Here is a 17,964-nt window from a genome sequence, read left to right on the forward strand (position 1 = left end):
TGGGGATTATACCAAAGCTCCCAAACGGGCGGGAGAGTGCGGATGACTCTGCAGCACCGAGTGAGAGAACTCCAGGTCCTCCTCAGCCAGGGTGTGCCCCTGACCAAGTAGCAGCTCGGCAAAGTTGTAAAGCCGAGACCCCTCGGGCAGTCGCCCAAGATGAGCCCACCTTCCTTGTGGAATGGGCATTTATATATTTTGGCTGTGGCAGTCCTGCCACAGAAAGTGCAAGCTGAATTGTACTACACATTCAACTAGCAATCGTCTGCTTAGAAGCAAGAGCACCCAGTTTTTTGGGTGCATACAAGATAACAGCAAGTCAGTTTTCCTGACTCCAGCCGTCCTTGAAATCTATATTTTCAGGGCCCTGACAACATCTAGCAACTTGGAGTCCTCCAAGTCTCTAGTAGCCGCAGGTACCACAATAAGCTGGTTCAGATGAAACGCTGACACCAACTTAGGGAGAAACTGGGGACGAGTCCGCAGCTCTGCCCTGTCCGAATGGACAATCAGATATGGGCTTTTGTGAGACAAAGCCGCCAATTCTGACACTCGCCTGGCCGAGGCCAGGGCCAACATCATGGTCACTTTCCATGTGAGATATTTCAAATCCACAGATTTGAGCGGTTTAAACCAACGTGATTTGAGGAATCCCAGGACTACGTTGAGATCCCACAGTGCCACTGGAGGCACAAAAGGGGGTTGTATATGCAGTACTCCCTTGTCAAATTTCTGGACTTCAGGAACTGAAGCCAATTCTTTCTGGAAGAAAATCGACAGGGCCGAAATTTGAACCTTAATGGACCCCAATTTGAGGCCCATAGACACTCCTGTTTGTAGGAAAAGCAGGAATCGACCGAGTTGAAATTTCTTCGTGGGGCCTTCCTGGCCTCACACCACGCAACATATTTTCGCCACATGTGGTGATAATGTTGTGCGGTCACCTCCTTCCTGGCTTTGACCAGGGTAGGAATGACCTCTTCCGGAATGCCTTTTTCCCTTAGGATCCGGCGTTCAACCGCCATGCCGTCAAACGCAGCCGCGGTAAGTCTTGGAACAGACATGGTACTTGCTGAAACAAGTCCCTTCTTATCGGCAGAGGCCCTGAGTCCTCTGTGAGCATCTCTTGAAGTTCCGGGTACCAAGTCCTTCTTGGCCCATCCGGAGCCACGAGTATAGTTCTTACTCCTCTACGTCTTATAATTCTCAGTACCTTTGGTATGAGAAGCAGAGGAGGGAACACATACACCGACTGGTACACCCCTGGTGTTACCAGAACGTCCACAGCTATTGCCTGAGGGTCTCTTGACCTGGCGCAATACCTGTCCAGTTTTTTGTTCAGGCGGGACGCCATCATGTCCACCTTTGGTCTTTCCCAACGGTGCACAATCATGTGGAAAAAACTTCTCGATGAAGTCCCCACTCTCCCGGGTGGAGGTCGTGCTGAGGAAGTCTGCTTCCCAGTTGTCCACTCCCGGAATGAAAACTGCTGACAGTGCTATCACATGATTTTCCGCCCAGCGAAGAATCCTTGCAGTTTCTGCCATTGTCCTCCTGCTTCTTGTGCCGCCCTGTCTGTTTACGTGGGCGACTGCCGTGATGTTGTCCCACTGGATCAATACCGGCTGACCTTGAAGCAGAGGTCTTGCTAAGCTTAGAGCATTGTAAATTGCTCTTAGCTCCAGTATATTTATGCGGAGAGAAGTCCCCAGACTTGATCACACTCCCTGGAAATTTTTTCCCTGTGTGACTGCTCCCCAGCCTTTCAAGCTGGAATCCGTGGTCACCAGGACCCAGTCCTGAATGCATAACTGTGGCCCTTTAGTAGATGAGCACTCTGCAGCCACCACAGAAGAGACACCCTTGTCCTTGGAGACAGGGTTATCCGCTGATGCATCTGAATATGCGATCCGGACCATTTGTCCAGCAGATCCCACTGAAAAGTTCTTGCGTGAAATCTGCCGAATGGAATCGCTTCGTAAGAAGCCACCATTTTTCCCAGGACCCTTGTGCAATGATGCACTGACACTTTTCCTGGTTTTTGGAGGTTCCTGACTAGCTCGGATAACTCCCTGGCTTTCTCCTCCGGGAGAAACACCTTTTTCTGGACTGTGTCCAGAATCATCCCTAGGGACAGCAGACGTGTTGTCGGAGACAGCTGCGATTTTGGAATATTTAGAATCCACCCGTGCTGTCGTAGAACTACTTGAGATAGTGCTACTCAGACCTCCAACTGTTCTCTGGACCTTGCCCTTATCAGGAGATCGTCCAAGTAAGGGATAATTAAGACGCCTTTTCTTTGAAGAAGAATCATCATTTCGGCCATTACCTTGGTAAAGACCCGGGGTGCCGTGGACAATCCAAACGGCAGCGTCTGAAACTGATAGTGACAGTTTTGTAACACGAACCTGAGGTACCCTTTGTGAGAAGGGCAAATTTGGACATGGAGGTAAGCATCCTTGATGTCCAGGGACACCATATAGTCCCCTTCTTCCTGGTTCGCTATCACTGCTCTGAGTGACTCCATTTAGAATAGGTCTCACCGAGCCGTCTGGCTTCAGTACCACAATATAGTGTGGAATAATACCCCTTTACTTGTTGTAGGAGGGGTACTTTGATTATCACCTGCTGGGAATACAGCTTGTGAATTGTTTCCAATACTGCCTCCCTGTCGGAGGTAGACGTTGGTAAAGCAAACTTCAGGAACTTGCGAGGGGGAGACGTCTCAAATTTCCAATCTGTACCCCTGGGATACTACTTGTAGGATCCAGGGGTCCACTTGCGAGTGAGCCCACTGCGTGCTGAAACTCTTGAGACGACCCCCCACCGCACCTGTTTGTACGGCCCCAGCGTCATGCTGAGGACTTGGCAGAAGCGGTGGAAGGCTTCTGTTCCTGGGAATGGGCTGCCTGCTGCAGTCTTCTTCCCTTACCTCTATCCCTGGGCAGATATTATGGGGACGAAAGGACTGAGGCTGAAAAGACTATGTCTTTTTCTGCTGAGATGTGACTTGGGGTAAAAAAGGTGGATTTTCTAGCTGTTGCCGTGGCCACCAGGTCCGATGGACCGACCCCAAATAACTCCTCCCCTTTATACGGCAATACTTCCATGTGCCGTTTGGAATCTGCATCACCTGACCACTGTCGTGTCCATAAACATCGTCTGGCAGATATGGACATCGCACTTACTCTTGATGCCAGAGTTTCGCATATATAGAAATGCATCTTTTAAATGCTCTATAGTCAATAAAATACTGTCCCTGTCAAGGGTATCAATATTTCCAGTCAGGGAATCCGACCAAGCCACCCCAGCGCTGCCCATCCAGGCTGAGGCGATCGCTGGTCGCAGTATAACACCAGTATGTGTGTATATACTTTTTAGGATATTTTCCAACCTCCTATCAGTTGGCTCCTTGAGGGCGTCCGTATCTGGAGACGGTAACGCCACTTGTTTTTATAAGCGTGTGAGCGCCTTATCCACCCTAAGGTGTGTTTCCCAACGCGCCATAACTTCTGGCGGGAAAGGGTATACCGCCAATAATTTTCTATCGGGGGAAACCCACGCATCATCACACACTTCATTTAATTTATCTGATTCAGGAAAAACCACATGTAGTTTTTTCACACTCCACATAATACCCTTTTTTGTGGTACTTGTAGTATCAGAAATATGTAACATCTCCTTCATTGCCCTTAACAAGTAACGTGTGGCCCTAAAGGAAAATACGTTTGTTTCTTCACCGTCGACACTGGAGTCAGTGTCCGTGTCTGTGTCTGTATCGACCGACTGAGGTAAAAAGGACGTTTTAACGCCCCTGACTGTGTTTTAGACGCCTGGACAGGTACTAATTGGTTTGCCGGCCGTCTCATGTCGTCAACCGACCTCACGTAATTCCTTAAATAAGCCATCCATTCCGGTGTCGACTCCCTAGAGAGTGACATCACCATTACCGGCAATTGCTCCGCCTCCTCACCAACATCGTCCTCATACATGTCGACACACAAGTACCGACACACAGCACACACACAGGGAATGCTCTGATAGAGGACAGGACCCCACTAGCCCTTTGGGGAGACAGAGGGAGAGTTTGCCAGCACACACCAAAAACGCTATATTATACAGGGACAACCTTTATATAAGTGTTTTTCCCTTATAGCATTTTAATATATATATATATACATATCGCCAAATAAGTGCCCCCCCTCTCTGTTTTAACCCTGTTTCTGTAGTGCAGTGCAGGGGAGAGCCTGGGAGCCTTCCCACCAGCATTTCTGTGAGGGAAAATGGCGCTGTGTGCTGAGGAGAATAGGCCCCGCCCCCTTTTCGGCGGGCTTCTTCTCCCGTTTTTCTGAGACCTGGCAGGGGTTAAATACATCCATATAGCCTCCAGGGGCTATATGTGATGTATTTTTAGCCAGAATAAGGTATTATACATTGCTGCCCAGGGCGCCCCCAGCAACGCCCTGCACCCTCCGTGACCGTTGGTGTGAAGTGTGTGACAACAATGGTGCACAGCTGCAGTGCTGTGCGCTACCTTCATGAAGACTGAAAAGCCTTCTGCCGCCGGTTTCTGGACCTTCAATCTTCAGCATCTGCAAGGGGGGTCGGCGGCGCGGCTCCGGGACGAACCCCAGGGTGAGACCTGTGTTCCGACTCCCTCTGGAGCTAATGGTGTCCAGTAGCCTAAGAAGCCAATCCATCCTGCACGCAGGTGAGTTGAACTTCTCTCCCCTAAGTCCCTCGATGCAGTGAGCCTGTTGCCAGCAGGACTCACTGAAAATAAGAAACCTAAAAACTTTTTCTAAGCAGCTCCTTAAGAGAGCCACCTAGATTGCACCCTGCTCGGACGGGCACAAAAACCTAACTGAGGCTTGGAGGAGGGTCATGGGGGGAGGAGCCAGTACACACCACCTGATCCTAAAGCTTTAGTTTTGTGCCCTGTCTCCTGCGGAGCCGCTAATCCCCCTGGACCTGACGGAGTCCCCAGCATCCACTTAGGACGTCAGAGAAAACTTTTTTCTAAGCAGCTCCTTAAGAGAGCCACCTAGATTGCACCCTGCTCGGACGGGCACAAAAACCTAACTGAGGCTTGGGCTTGGAGGAGGGTCATAGGGGGAGGAGCCAGTACACACCACCTGATCCTAAAGCTTTAGTTTTGTGCCCTGTCTCCTGCGGAGCCGCTAATCCCCATGGTCCTGACGGAGTCCCCAGCATCCACTTAGGACGTCAGAGAAATTGTATTTAATTCCAGGTTGTGAGGCAACAAAACATGAAAAATGCAAAGTGGGGGTGAATACTTTAGTAAGGTACTGTAATTACTCCCTATCCCATAAACGGATACTCTTTTAGTTTGCACAGCACTTTCTTACTTAAAAAGCCTTGAGTCTTAATTATGGATACCATTTATTATTTTTGTAAACGTTACCTTGCTACTGTTATTGTAAAACCTTTGTCTTTCCTTTGCAGTGTATACCTGTGCATCAGAATCAATAAAAATATTTATGTATTTAAAAAATTTTTTTGATAGCTAAAACCTGTTGATAAATAGGTCCCTTCATTTTCCCGATATAGATCACCAATCATCCCTGATGGCTGATCCAACCTGTTGGGGATTTGTGGATGCTGATGTATGGGACACAGGGCCAGATTAAGACAGGGGCAACAGTGGAGGCCATTCCAGGGCCCCCACTCCCTGCATATTGAATTGGAGTCTCCCTTCGGCGGCTCAGCCGTTCAGTAACTGCGGCTGCCGAGGAGTTCCTGCACAGTCAGTCTTGTGGGATTGTGAAATAAAATCCTGCGAGACAGTGACTATAAGCCGCCGGCATCTGCTACTTGGCCTGTGCTCCTTGCTGCTGCTCTGTAATACCCCTTTCTGACCGCCAGCTATGAACACGGGTTATTGGCACATGAGCATGCATAACCCGTGTTCATGTGCTGCCTGAAAGGTGCCAGGGTTGAAATACCGGGTCGAACGACCCGGTATTCCAACTTGGGTAGCGAGCAGGGTTGAACACATGTTCAACCCGGCTCGCTGTGTGGTGTGAAAGGGAGCAGAGTCGATGCGACCTGTTTCCAGTTCACTGTGTGTGGACGGGCGATCATGTGATCTCCAAGCGCCGCCCATGCCGCATCGCCGCTGATATCACCAACTTGGCAATATGCCGGGTTGCTTACAGCGGCGCGCAACCTGGAAGCTCCTGTGTCAGGCTCCCGTGTGCGACCCGCCTCAGGCGGTCTGAAAGGGGTTAAGGTGACTGTGTGTGTCTGTGCAAACTGGGGGGGGGGGGGGGGGGAAGGGGTATTTGTCAGCAAAAATTGTAGTAGTGGGGGCCCCCACAACCTGTTTTGCCCTGAGACCCCACCAGCCTTAATCCAGCCCTGATAGCATACAGAGGCAAAAGAATCTGCTGTCACCGGGCTCCTGTTCTGTAGGGTGGAACCTCTCCTCCCCATTCCATGTTCAGTGACACCAGTCAACTAAGTTAATTGTCAGACGCTGTTATCTTTTCTGTGGCTGACTCCCCTTCCCCACTAGTACCTACACCTTACAAGTCACACCCTCTTTATTATACATGCACATTTTACCCAGGATTAGAACCCATGACCTATTGCACTAGCAGCAGGTACCTTACTGATGAAGCTATTTGACTCTGTCTATAAAGACTGAGAATTCTAACTATATGAAGTTACTTCTTTGACAATTACACGTAACCTCATATAGTTAGAATTCTCAGATCTCCAAAACAAGAGCAAATAGCTCCATCACTAAGGTGCCTGTTTCCACTGTAATAGGTTGTGGGTTCTTCTAATCTGTTTTATGATACTTATAAAATAATTGTTAAAGAAATAATCAGCATTGTGAGTGACTGAGCAGATCTATGTGGTTTGTGACTGCACACTACATAGATCTGCCTAGATGCAATGGTTTTGAATTGCTATGCATGAGCAAATAGCTTGATTACAGGGCCGGTTCTGGCGCTCTGTGCGCCCCGGGCAGCAATAGGGGGCGTGGCTTCGTAAGGGGGCGTGGTCATTTACGCCCTCTGTACAGACTGAAATGATGTGCGGTGCGCGATGACGTCATCGCGCACCGCACAGCAAAGGTCCTCTCCACGAAGGGAAACTAGTAGCGTCTAGTACCCTTCGTGGAGAGGACCTTTGCTGTGCGGTGCGCGATGACGTCATCGCGCACTGCACAGTAAAGAACCTCTCCACGAAGGGAAACTAGACGCGTACGCGTCTAGTTTCCCTTCACAGCGGCAGCGGCCAGCACACAGCAGCAGCGGATCTTGCCCTGGTGCGGCGCCCTCCGGATGGCGCCGTGGCAAGATCCGCTACTGCTTGATTAGTAAGGTGTCTGTCCTCTGTGTCCATGGGTTCTAATCCAGTGTACGGCTGCCAAGAAATGTGTAGTTTAAAATAAATTACAAGGAAATTTAAATATATATATATATATTTTTTTTTTTTTCAGAACACTCCATATACACACACACACATACATATATTTATTTATCTATATATGATGATGATGATGGTGGTGGTGGTGGAGGGAGGGGGGGGGGGCACGAAGTTATGTCACTGATAGGATAATTAATGATCCAACTTGATTAAATTGTTTTACTATAACAAGTTCTTAATGAGAAGCAAAAAAAGATTACTGCAACGTCGTTATTTGAATCCACTTTGATAAATAAATGTCCGTGAACATGCATAGATAGGGTTATTTCCTGATCATGGATGTGACTGGACTGAGGTTACATGACTTGTAACGTGAAAGTCCTGTAACAGAGGCGCTGTGCTCTCGATCTCTACATACATTACACGCACAATTCAGCAAACACGCCTGCCACTTTCACTACTCAATCAATGAAATGCTCCGGGGAGACTAGGAAGCGTTTAGCGACCCCACGACCACTAATGGAAAACTCACGCAGAAACATTATACACGACAACTCAAGGACCAACCAGCTACCCCCTTTCCCTACCCCACACCGCGCATGCGTCTAGTAAGATGTTGCGCAACGCGTGGGGAAATCTCGCGGGAAGTGCTGGAGTTCTGTGCTGGTTACCGGGGGCTGTGAGAGTAGGCGCGGAGTCGGGTGGGCTCCCTGTGCGAGGCGTGGGGTGTTGCTGCAGCAATGTCCTCGAATTCCCCTTCTGGATTTTACCGGCAGGAGTTGAACAAGACGTTGTGGGAGGTGCCTGAGCGGTACCAGAATCTGAGTCCCGTGGGCTCCGGGGCTTACGGCTCGGTGTGGTAAGTCATTGGCGAGCTGGCTGCTACCTGCGCCTGTCACTTTCCTCTGCTGATTGCATGGGCCCTGTGCAGGATTTGCTGGTGCGCTGCCCTTCAGGCCACATCTGAGTGTGCCAGCATCCCGTGCCCAGTTCCCGGCCGCACACTCAGGCCTACAGCATTGGGAGAGATTAGGAAAGAGAAGGGACTTGTATAATATTGTTCCGCATTGTACGGCGGACAAGCGAGTTTCAGGGCATTATATTTTGGTGTCTGCTCTGCGTGTAATCGTGCACCCTTGCAGACGCTAACCTACTTTGCACCAGCATATTTCTGCACGAAGCGCTTTATAAATGGAGCACAGCTATGCGACTTTAAAGGAATGCTGGAAATGACATGCCGCAGCTATGTCTGAAAGTTTCTATTTTTTGGAGATTTGCAGTATTTACATTTCCTGCATTTAAGGTGCACAGTAAAGTGTCACAATCACCATGCACTTTATCATAGTAGTCTTGGCTGTTTTTAAATGTGTTAAAACATTGCTGCAAAATCGGATCTATGCAAGTCATAATAGGAAATTACTGCATGCTAAAAGGCTGTAAACTATTCTGGGATCCTGGAGGTTGTGCACTGTATGTTACTGCCAAAAATGCTTCTGTGGTGCTTATAAAAGATAACATGTACCAATAAAATCTACTGCACACAGACCACCTTACCAACACCCACCAAACACGGATTTGCCATATACAGCATACAGCTATCCCTTTTCCTTACCTGGAAACCTCCCTGTATCCATAATTGCTTGGCACATGTTACATGAAAGCCACCTCCTGAAGTGATCGGCACACTTTGCATGCAACCCAACAACTGCTTCTAAATTTGTAGGGCACATATTGCATGCAACCACTCTAGGCCCCCAGAACTACTGGGCACATTGGGGTATATGCAATTGCGGTCGAATTCCCGAAAATGTCGAAAAACTGGACATTTTCGCCCAAAATTTTTTTTCGACAATGCAATTCAGTACTTTCCGTCAAAAAAACGGACTTTCCAAATTCGACTTTTTGAAATTCGACATTTGTCAAATTCGACATTTCTGAAATGGTACAAATGCGGCAATTCGCCAAAAGTATATTCAATTGAAGTTTGGAAATTCGACAACAGTGCTTTTAGACAGTAAATTCGTCATTTTCAATCTGCCACACTTTGGTGGCGGAATCTAATAAAATTTTTTAAAAACATGTTTTTTTTGGTGTTTTTTTAATTGGTAATAGCATATCTATTTATATTAGAAGGGATTAGGTACTTGGTTTGTCTCTTTTGGAGGCACAAGTATTATTTATGTATTTTTATAAATATATATATATATTTTTTTTTAAATGGAATGGTAAAAATCAGAAAAAAAATGGCGTGGGGTCCCCCCTCCTAAGCATAACCAGCCTCTGGCTCTTCGAGCCGGTCCTGGTTCTAAAAATGCGGGGGGAAAAATGACAGGGGATACCCCGTTTTTTTAAAACCAGCACCGGGCTCTGCGCCTGGTGCTGGTGCAAAAAATACGGGGGACAAAAAGAGTAGGGGTCCCCCGTATTTTTTACACCGGCATCGGGCTCCACTAGCTGGACAGATAATGCCACAGCCGGGGGTCACTTTTATACAGCGCCCTGCGGCCGTGGCATTAAATATCCAACTAGTCACCCCTGGCCGGGGTACCCTGGGGGAGTGGGGACCCCTTCAATCAAGGGGTCCCCTCACAGCCACCCAAGGGCCAGGGGTGAAACCCGAGGCTGTGTCCCCCCCCCCCATCCAAGGGCTGCGAATGGGGGGCTGATAGCCTTGAGAAAATTGAAAGAATATTGTTTTTTCCCAGTAGTACTACAAGTCCCAGCAAGCCTCCCCCGCAAGCTGGTACTTGGAGAACCACAAGTACCAGCATGCGGGAGAAAAACGGTCCCGCTGGTACCTGTAGTTCTAATGGCAAAAAATACCCAAATAAAAACTGGACACGCACACCGTAATAGTAAAACTTTATTTCACACATGTCGACACATACATACTTACCTATGTTCACACGCCGACCTCTGTTCACTTGTCCAAGTAGAATCCACGTGTACCTGTGAATAAAATTATACTCACCTGATCCAGTGTCCAGATTATAATCCACGTACTTGGCAAAAAAAAAAACCGAACACCCGGACCAAACGGACTGAAAGGGGTCCCATGTTTACACATGGGACCCCTTTCCCCGAATGCAGAGACCCCACGTGACTGCTGTCAGAGAAAGGTCTCTTCAGCCAATCAGCGAGCGCAACGTCCTGGCACTCTGCTGATTGGCTATGCGTGTCTGAGCTGTCAGACAGCGCATCGCAAAGCCTCTCCATTATATTCAATGGTGGGAACTTTGCGGTCAGCGGTGAGGTCACTCACGGTCAGCGGGTAACCCCACCGCTGACTGCAAAGTTCCCACCATTGAAACTAATGGAGGGAGCTGTGTGATGCGCTGTCTGCCAGCAGACGCGCATACAGCCAATCAGGTGAGTGCCACGAAGTAGCGCTTCCTGATTGGCTGAAGGGACCTTTCTGTGACAGCAGTCACGTGGGGTCCCGGCATTCGTGGAAAGGGGTCCCCTTTCAGTCCGTTTGGTCCGGGTGTTCGTTTTTTTTTTTTTTTGCCAAGTACGTGGATTATAATCTGGACACTGGATCAGGTGAGTATAATTTTATTCACAGGTACACGTGGATTCTACTTGGACAAGTGAACAGAGGTCGGCGTGTGAACATAGGTAAGTATGTATGTGTCGACATGTGTGAAATAAAGTTTCTCTGACGTCCTAAGTGGATGCTGGGGACTCCGTCAGGACCATGGGGAATAGCGGCTCCGCAGGAGACAGGGCACAAAAGTAAAAGCTTTAGGATCAGGTGGTGTGCACTGGCTCCTCCCCCTATGACCCTCCTCCAAGCCTCAGTTAGGTTTTTGTGCCCGGCCGAGAAGGGTGCAATCTAGGTGGCTCTCCTAAAGAGCTGCTTAGAGTAAAAGTTTTGTTAGGTTTTTTATTTTCAGTGAGTCCTGCTGGCAACAGGCTCACTGCAACGAGGGACTTAGGGGAGAAGAAGTGAACTCACCTGCGTGCAGGATGGATTGGCTTCTTAGGCTACTGGACACTAGCTCCAGAGGGACGATCACAGGTACAGCCTGGATGGGTCACCGGAGCCGCGCCGCCGACCCCCTTGCAGATGCTGAAGAGAGAAGAGGTCCAGAAATCGGCGGCTGAAGACTTCTCAGTCTTCATGAGGTAGCGCACAGCACTGCAGCTGTGCGCCATTGCTCTCAGCACACTTCACACCAACGGTCACTGAGGTTGCAGGGCGCTTGGGGGGGCGCCCTGGGCAGCAATGAAAGTACCTATGCTGGCTAAAAATACATCACATATAGCCCCTGGGGCTATATGGATGTATTTAACCCCTGCCAGGTTGTCAGAAAAACGGGAGAAGAAGCCCGTCGAAAAGGGGGCGGGGCCTATTCTCCTCAGCACACAGCGCCATTTTCCTACACAGCTCCGCTGCTAGGAAGGCTCCCAGGCTCTCCCCTGCACTGCACTACAGAAACAGGGTTAAAACAGAGAGGGGGGGCACTTATTTGGCGATATTATTATATATTAAGATGCTATAAGGGAAAACACTTATATAAGGTTGTCCCTGTATAATATAGCGTTTTGGTGTGTGCTGGCAAACTCTCCCTCTGTCTCCCCAAAGGGCTAGTGGGGTCCTGTCCTCTATCAGAGCATTCCCTGTGTGTGTGCTGTGTGTCGGTACGTGTGTGTCGACATGTATGAGGACGATGTTGGTGAGGAGGCGGAGCAATTGCCTGTAATGGTGATGTCACTCTCTAGGGAGTCGACACCGGAATGGATGGCTTATTTAGGGAATTACGTGATAATGTCAACACGCTGCAAGGTCGGTTGACGACATGAGACGGCCGGCAAACCAATTAGTACCTGTCCAGGCGTCTCAAACACCGTCAGGGGCTTTAAAACGCCCATTTACCTCAGTCGGTCGACACAGACACAGACACGGACACTGACTCCAGTGTCGACGGTGAAGAAACAAACGTATTTTCCATTTGGGCCACACGTTACATGTTAAGGGCAATGAAGGAGGTGTTACATATTTCTGATACTACAAGTACCACAAAAGAGGGTATTATGTGGGGTGTAAAAAAACTACCTGTAGTTTTTCCTGAATCAGATAAATTAAATGAAGTGTGTGATGATGCGTGGGTTTCCCCCGATAGAAAATTATTGGCGTTATACCCTTTCCCGCCAGAAGTTAAGGCGCGTTGGGAAACACCCCTTAAGGTGGATAAGGCGCTCACACGCTTATCAAAACAAGTGGCGTTACCGTCTCCAGATACGGCCGCCCTCAAGGAGCCAGCTGATAGGAGGCTGGAAAATATCCTAAAAAGTATATACACACATACTGGTGTTATACTGCGACCAGCGATCGCCTCAGCCTGGATGTGCAGTCGGATTCCCTGACTGAAAATATTGATACCCTTGACAGGGACAGTATTTTATTGACTATAGAGCACTCTGGCATCAAGAGTAAGTGCGATGTCCATATCTGCCAGAAGATGTTTATGGACACGACAGTGGTCAGGTGATGCAGATTCCAAACGGCACATGGAAGTATTGCCGTATAAAGGGGAGGAGTTATTTGGGGTCGGTCCATCGGACCTGGTGGCCACGGCAACAGCTGGAAAATCCACCTTTTTTACCCCAAGTCACATCTCAGCAGAAAAAGACACCGTCTTTTCAGCCTCAGTCCTTTCGTCCCCATAAGGGCAAGCAGGCAAAAGGCCAGTCATATCTGCCCAGGGATAGAAGAAAGGGAAGAAGACTGCAGCAGGCAGCCCATTCCCAGGAACAGAAGCCCTCCACCGCTTTTGCCAAGTCCTCAGCATGACGCTGGGGCCGTACAAGCGGACTCAGGTGCGGTGTGGGGTCGTCTCAAGAGTTTCAGCGCGCAGTGGGCTCACTCGCAAGTGGACCCCTGGATCCTACAACTAGTATCCCAGGGGTACAGATTGGAAATTCGAGACGTCTCCCCCTCGCAGGTTCCTGAAGTCTGCTTTACCAACGTCTCCCTCCGACAGGGAGGCAGTATTGGAAACAATTCACAAGCTGTATTCCCAGCAGGTGATAATCAAAGTACCCCTCCTACAACAAGGAAAGGGGTATTATTCCACACTATATTGTGGTACTGAAGCCAGACGGCTCGGTGAGACCTATTCTAAATCTGAAATATTTGAACACTTACATACAAAGATATGTAGAATTTAGATCCGCGCACACTGCGGTTAGTCCAGAGTTTGTTTGCTCATGTGGTGCCTGCTCATCCACTCCTGCCAGGAGTAAGGGATTTCTAAATAATATCAAGAATAAGGAGAGCGCACCGGTGAATGATAATAAAAGGTAACACTTTACTATGTAAATATCCACGTACATGAAAGTTAAAATTGATGCACTTAGCCAGTCCTCCGATAACTGCCGCCTCGGGCTGAACCTTCTGCTGGCGGAGTATTTTTCACGGAGAGATCGTCTGCTCTGTTCCAGACTGGAGACCGACTTCGTCTGTATCTTCCTGTCTCACTGCTTAGGAAGCAGACACTTCCTAAGCAGTGAGACAGGAAGATACAGACGAAGTCGGTCTCCAGTCTGGAACAGAGCAGACGATCTCTCCGTGAAAAATACTCCGCCAGCAGAAGGTTCAGCCCGAGGCGGCAGTTATCGGAGGACTGGCTAAGTGCATCAATTTTAACTTTCATGTACGTGGATATTTACATAGTAAAGTGTTACCTTTTATTATCATTCACCGGTGCGCTCTCCTTATTCTTGATATTACTTACATACAAAGGTTCAAATCAAGATGGAGTCACTCAGAGCAGTGATAGCGAACCAGGAAGAAGGGGACTATATGGTGTCCCTGGACATCAAGGATGCTTACCTCCATGTCCCAATTTGCCCTTCTCACCAAGGGTACCTCAGGTTCGTGGTACAAAACTGTCACTATCAGTTTCAGACGCTGCCGTTTGGATTGTCCACGGCACCCCGGGTCTTTACCAAGGTAATGGCCGAAATGATGATTCTTCTTCAAGAAAAGGCGTCTTAATTATCCCTTACTTGGACGATCTCCTGATAAGGGCAAGGTCCAGAGAACAGTTGGAGGTCGGAGTAGCACTATCTCAAGTAGTTCTACGACAGCACGGGTGGATTCTAAATATTCCAAAATCGCAGCTGTCTCCGACGACACGTCTGCTGTTCCTAGGGATGATTCTGGACACAGTCCAGAAAAAGGTGTTTCTCCCGGAGGAGAAAGCCAGGGAGTTATCCGAGCTAGTCAGGAACCTCCTAAAACCAGGAAAAGTGTCAGTGCATCATTGCACAAGGGTCCTGGGAAAAATGGTGGCTTCTTACGAAGCGATTCCATTCGGCAGATTTCACGCAAGAACTTTTCAGTGGGATCTGCTGGAAAAATGGTCCGGATCGCATCTTCAGATGCATCAGCGGATAACCCTGTCTCCAAGGACAAGGGTGTCTCTTCTGTGGTGGCTGCAGAGTGCTCATCTACTAAAGGGCCACAGATTCGGCATTCAGGACTTGGTCCTGGTGACCACGGATGCCAGCCTGAAAGGCTGGGGAGCAGTCACACAAGGAAAAAATTTCCAGGGAGTGTGATCAAGTCTGGAGACTTCTCTCCACATAAATATACTGGAGCTAAGAGCAATTTACAATGCTCTAAGCTTAGCAAGACCTCTGCTTCAAGGTCAGCCGGTATTGATCCAGTGGGACAACATCACGGCAGTCGCCCACGTAAACAGACAGGGCGGCACAAGAAGCAGGAGGGCAATGGCAGAAACTGTAAGGATTCTTCGCTGGGCGGAAAATCATGTGATAGCACTGTCAGCAGTGTTCATTCCGGGAGTGGACAACTGGGAAGCAGACTTCCTCAGCACGACCTCCACCCGGGAGAGTGGGGACTTCATCGGGAAGTCTTTCACATGATTGTGAACCGTTGGGAAAGACCAAAGGTGGACATGATGGCGTCCCGCCTGAACAAAAAACTGGACAGGTATTGCGCCAGGTCAAGAGACCCTCAGGCAATAGCTGTGGACGTTCTGGTAACACCGTGGGTGTACCAGTCGGTGTATGTGTTCCCTCCTCTGCTTCTCATACCTAAGGTACTGAGAATTATAAGACGTAGAGGAGTAAGAACTATACTCGTGGCTCCGGATTGGCCAAGAAGGACTTGGTACCCGGAACTTCAAGAGATGCTCACAGAGGACTCATGGCCTCTGCCGCTAAGAAGGGACTTGCTTCAGCAAGTACCATGTCTGTTCCAAGACTTACCGCGGCTGCGTTTGACGGCATGGCGGTTGAACGCCGGATCCTAAGGGAAAAAGGCATTCCGGAAGAGGTCATTCCTACCCTGGTCAAAGCCAGGAAGGAGGTGACCGCACAACATTATCACCACATGTGGCGAAAATATGTTGCGTGGTGTGAGGCCAGGAAGGCCCCACGAAGAAATTTCAACTCGGTCGATTCCTGCATTTCCTGCAAACAGGAGTGTCTATGGGCCTCAAATTAGGGTCCATTAAGGTTCAAATTTCGGCCCTGTCGATTTTCTTCCAGAAAGAATTGGCTTCAGTTCCTGAAGTCCAGAAGTTTGTCAAGGGAGTACTGCATATACAACCCCCTTTTGTGCCTCCAGTGGCACTGTGGGATCTCAACGTAGTTCTGGGATTCCTCAAATCACATTGGTTTAAACCGCTCAAATCTGTGGATTTGAAATATCTCACATGGAAAGTGACCATGATGTTGGCCCTGGCCTCGGCCAGGCGAGTGTCAGAATTGGCGGCTTTGTCTCACAAAAGCCCATATCTGATTGTCCATTCGGACAGGGCAGAGCTGCGGACTCGTCCCCAGTTTCTCCCTAAGGTGGTGTCAGCGTTTCACCTGAACCAGCTTATTGTGGTACCTGCGGCTACTAGGGACTTGGAGGACTCCAAGTTGCTAGATGTTGTCAGGGCCCTGAAAATATAGGTTTCCAGGACGGCTGGAGTCAGGAAAACTGACTTGCTGTTATCCTGTATGCACCCAACAAACTGGGTGCTCTTGCTTCTAAGCAGACGATTGCTAGTTGGATGTGTAGTACAATTCAGCTTGCACATTCTGTGGCAGGCCTGCCACAGCCAAAATATGTAAATGCCCATTCCACAAGGAAGGTGGGCTCATCTTGGGCGGCTGCCCGAGGGGTCTCGGCTTTACAACTTTGCCGAGCTGCTACTTGGTCAGGGGCACACCCTGGCTGAGGAGGACCTGGAGTTCTCTCACTCGGTGCTGCAGAGTCATCCGCACTCTCCCGCCCATTTGGGAGCTTTGGTATAATCCCCATGGTCCTGACGGAGTCCCCAGCATCCACTTAGGACGTCAGAGAAAATAAGAATTTACTTACCGATAATTCTATTTCTCGTAGTCCGTAGTGGATGCTGGGCGCCCATCCCAAGTGCGGATTGTCTGCAATACTTGTACATAGTTATTGTTACAAAAATCGGGTTATTATTGTTGTGAGCCATCTATTCAGAGGCTCCGCTGTTATCATGCTGTTAACTGGGTTCAGATCACAGGTTGTACAGTGTGATTGGTGTGGCTGGTATGAGTCTTACCCGGGATTCAAAATCCTTCCTTATTGTGTACGCTCGTCCGGGCACAGTATCCTAACTGAGGCTTGGAGGAGGGTCATAGGGGGAGGAGCCAGTGCACACCACCTGATCCTAAAGCTTTTACTTTTGTGCCCTGTCTCCTGCGGAGCCGCTATTCCCCATGGTCCTGACGGAGTCCCCAGCATCCACTACGGACTACGAGAAATAGAATTATCGGTAAGTAAATTCTTATTTTTACTATCACGGTGTGCGTGTCCTGTTTTTATTTGGGTATTTTTTCCCATTAGAACTACAGGTACCAGCTGGCCCGTTTTTCTCCCGCATGCTGGTACTTGTGGTTCTCCAAGTACCAGCTTGCGGGGGAGGCTTGCTGGGATTTGTAGTACTACTGGAAAAAAACAATATTCTTTCAATTTTCTCGAGGCTATCAGCCCCCCATCCGCAGCCCTTGGATGGGGGGGACAGCCTCGGGCTTCACCCCTGGCCCTTGGGTGGCTGGGGGGGGGACCCCTTGATTGAAGGGGTCCCCACTCCCCCAGGGTACCCCGGCCAGGGGTGACTAGTTGGATATTTAATGCCACGGCCGCAGGGCGCTGTATAAAAGTGACCCCCGGCTGTGGCATTATCTGTCCAGCTAGTGGAGCCCGATGCTGGTGTAAAAAATATGGGGGACCCCTACTCTTTTTGTCCCCCGTATTTTTTGCACCAGGCGCAGAGCCCGGTGCTGGTTTTAAAAAAACGGGGTATCCCCTGTCATTTTCCCCCCCGGATTTTTAGAACCAGGACCGGCTCGAAGAGCCCGAGGCTGGTTATGCTTAGGAGGGGGGACCCCACGCAATTTTTTTTCTCTGGTTTTTTACCGTTTTTTCCGTTTTTTTAAAAATCGGATCAAAATCCGTCAAATCGGCCGTTTTTCCGACAGCAGGACTGTCAAATCCGTTTTTTATTGAATATGTTGAATTCCGGCACCCACTTGCCGGAATTCGACGGTCGAATTGTGTCGAATTAA

At 49.1% G+C, this 17,964-nt stretch overlaps 1 protein-coding gene across 2 annotated transcripts in view; it reads left to right on the forward strand.

The window, feature by feature from the left end:
- Window positions 1–7,995: 7,995 nt before the first annotated feature.
- Window positions 7,996–17,964, forward strand: part of LOC135041345 (mitogen-activated protein kinase 14) — a 335,823-nt gene continuing 325,854 nt past the window's right edge. The window contains exon 1 of one of the 2 annotated variants that reach the window (XM_063954930.1): window positions 7,996–8,260. In XM_063954930.1, coding sequence (XP_063811000.1) covers window positions 8,142–8,260 — 119 coding nt within the window. In that variant the 5' untranslated portion in view covers window positions 7,996–8,141. The remainder of the gene's footprint in view (window positions 8,261–17,964) is intronic. The other variant, XM_063954929.1, reaches the window with a different exon arrangement.

The sequence above is a fragment of the Pseudophryne corroboree genome, chromosome 2, assembly GCF_028390025.1.
Source record: "Pseudophryne corroboree isolate aPseCor3 chromosome 2, aPseCor3.hap2, whole genome shotgun sequence".
Taxonomy (NCBI): Eukaryota; Metazoa; Chordata; class Amphibia; order Anura; family Myobatrachidae; genus Pseudophryne; species Pseudophryne corroboree.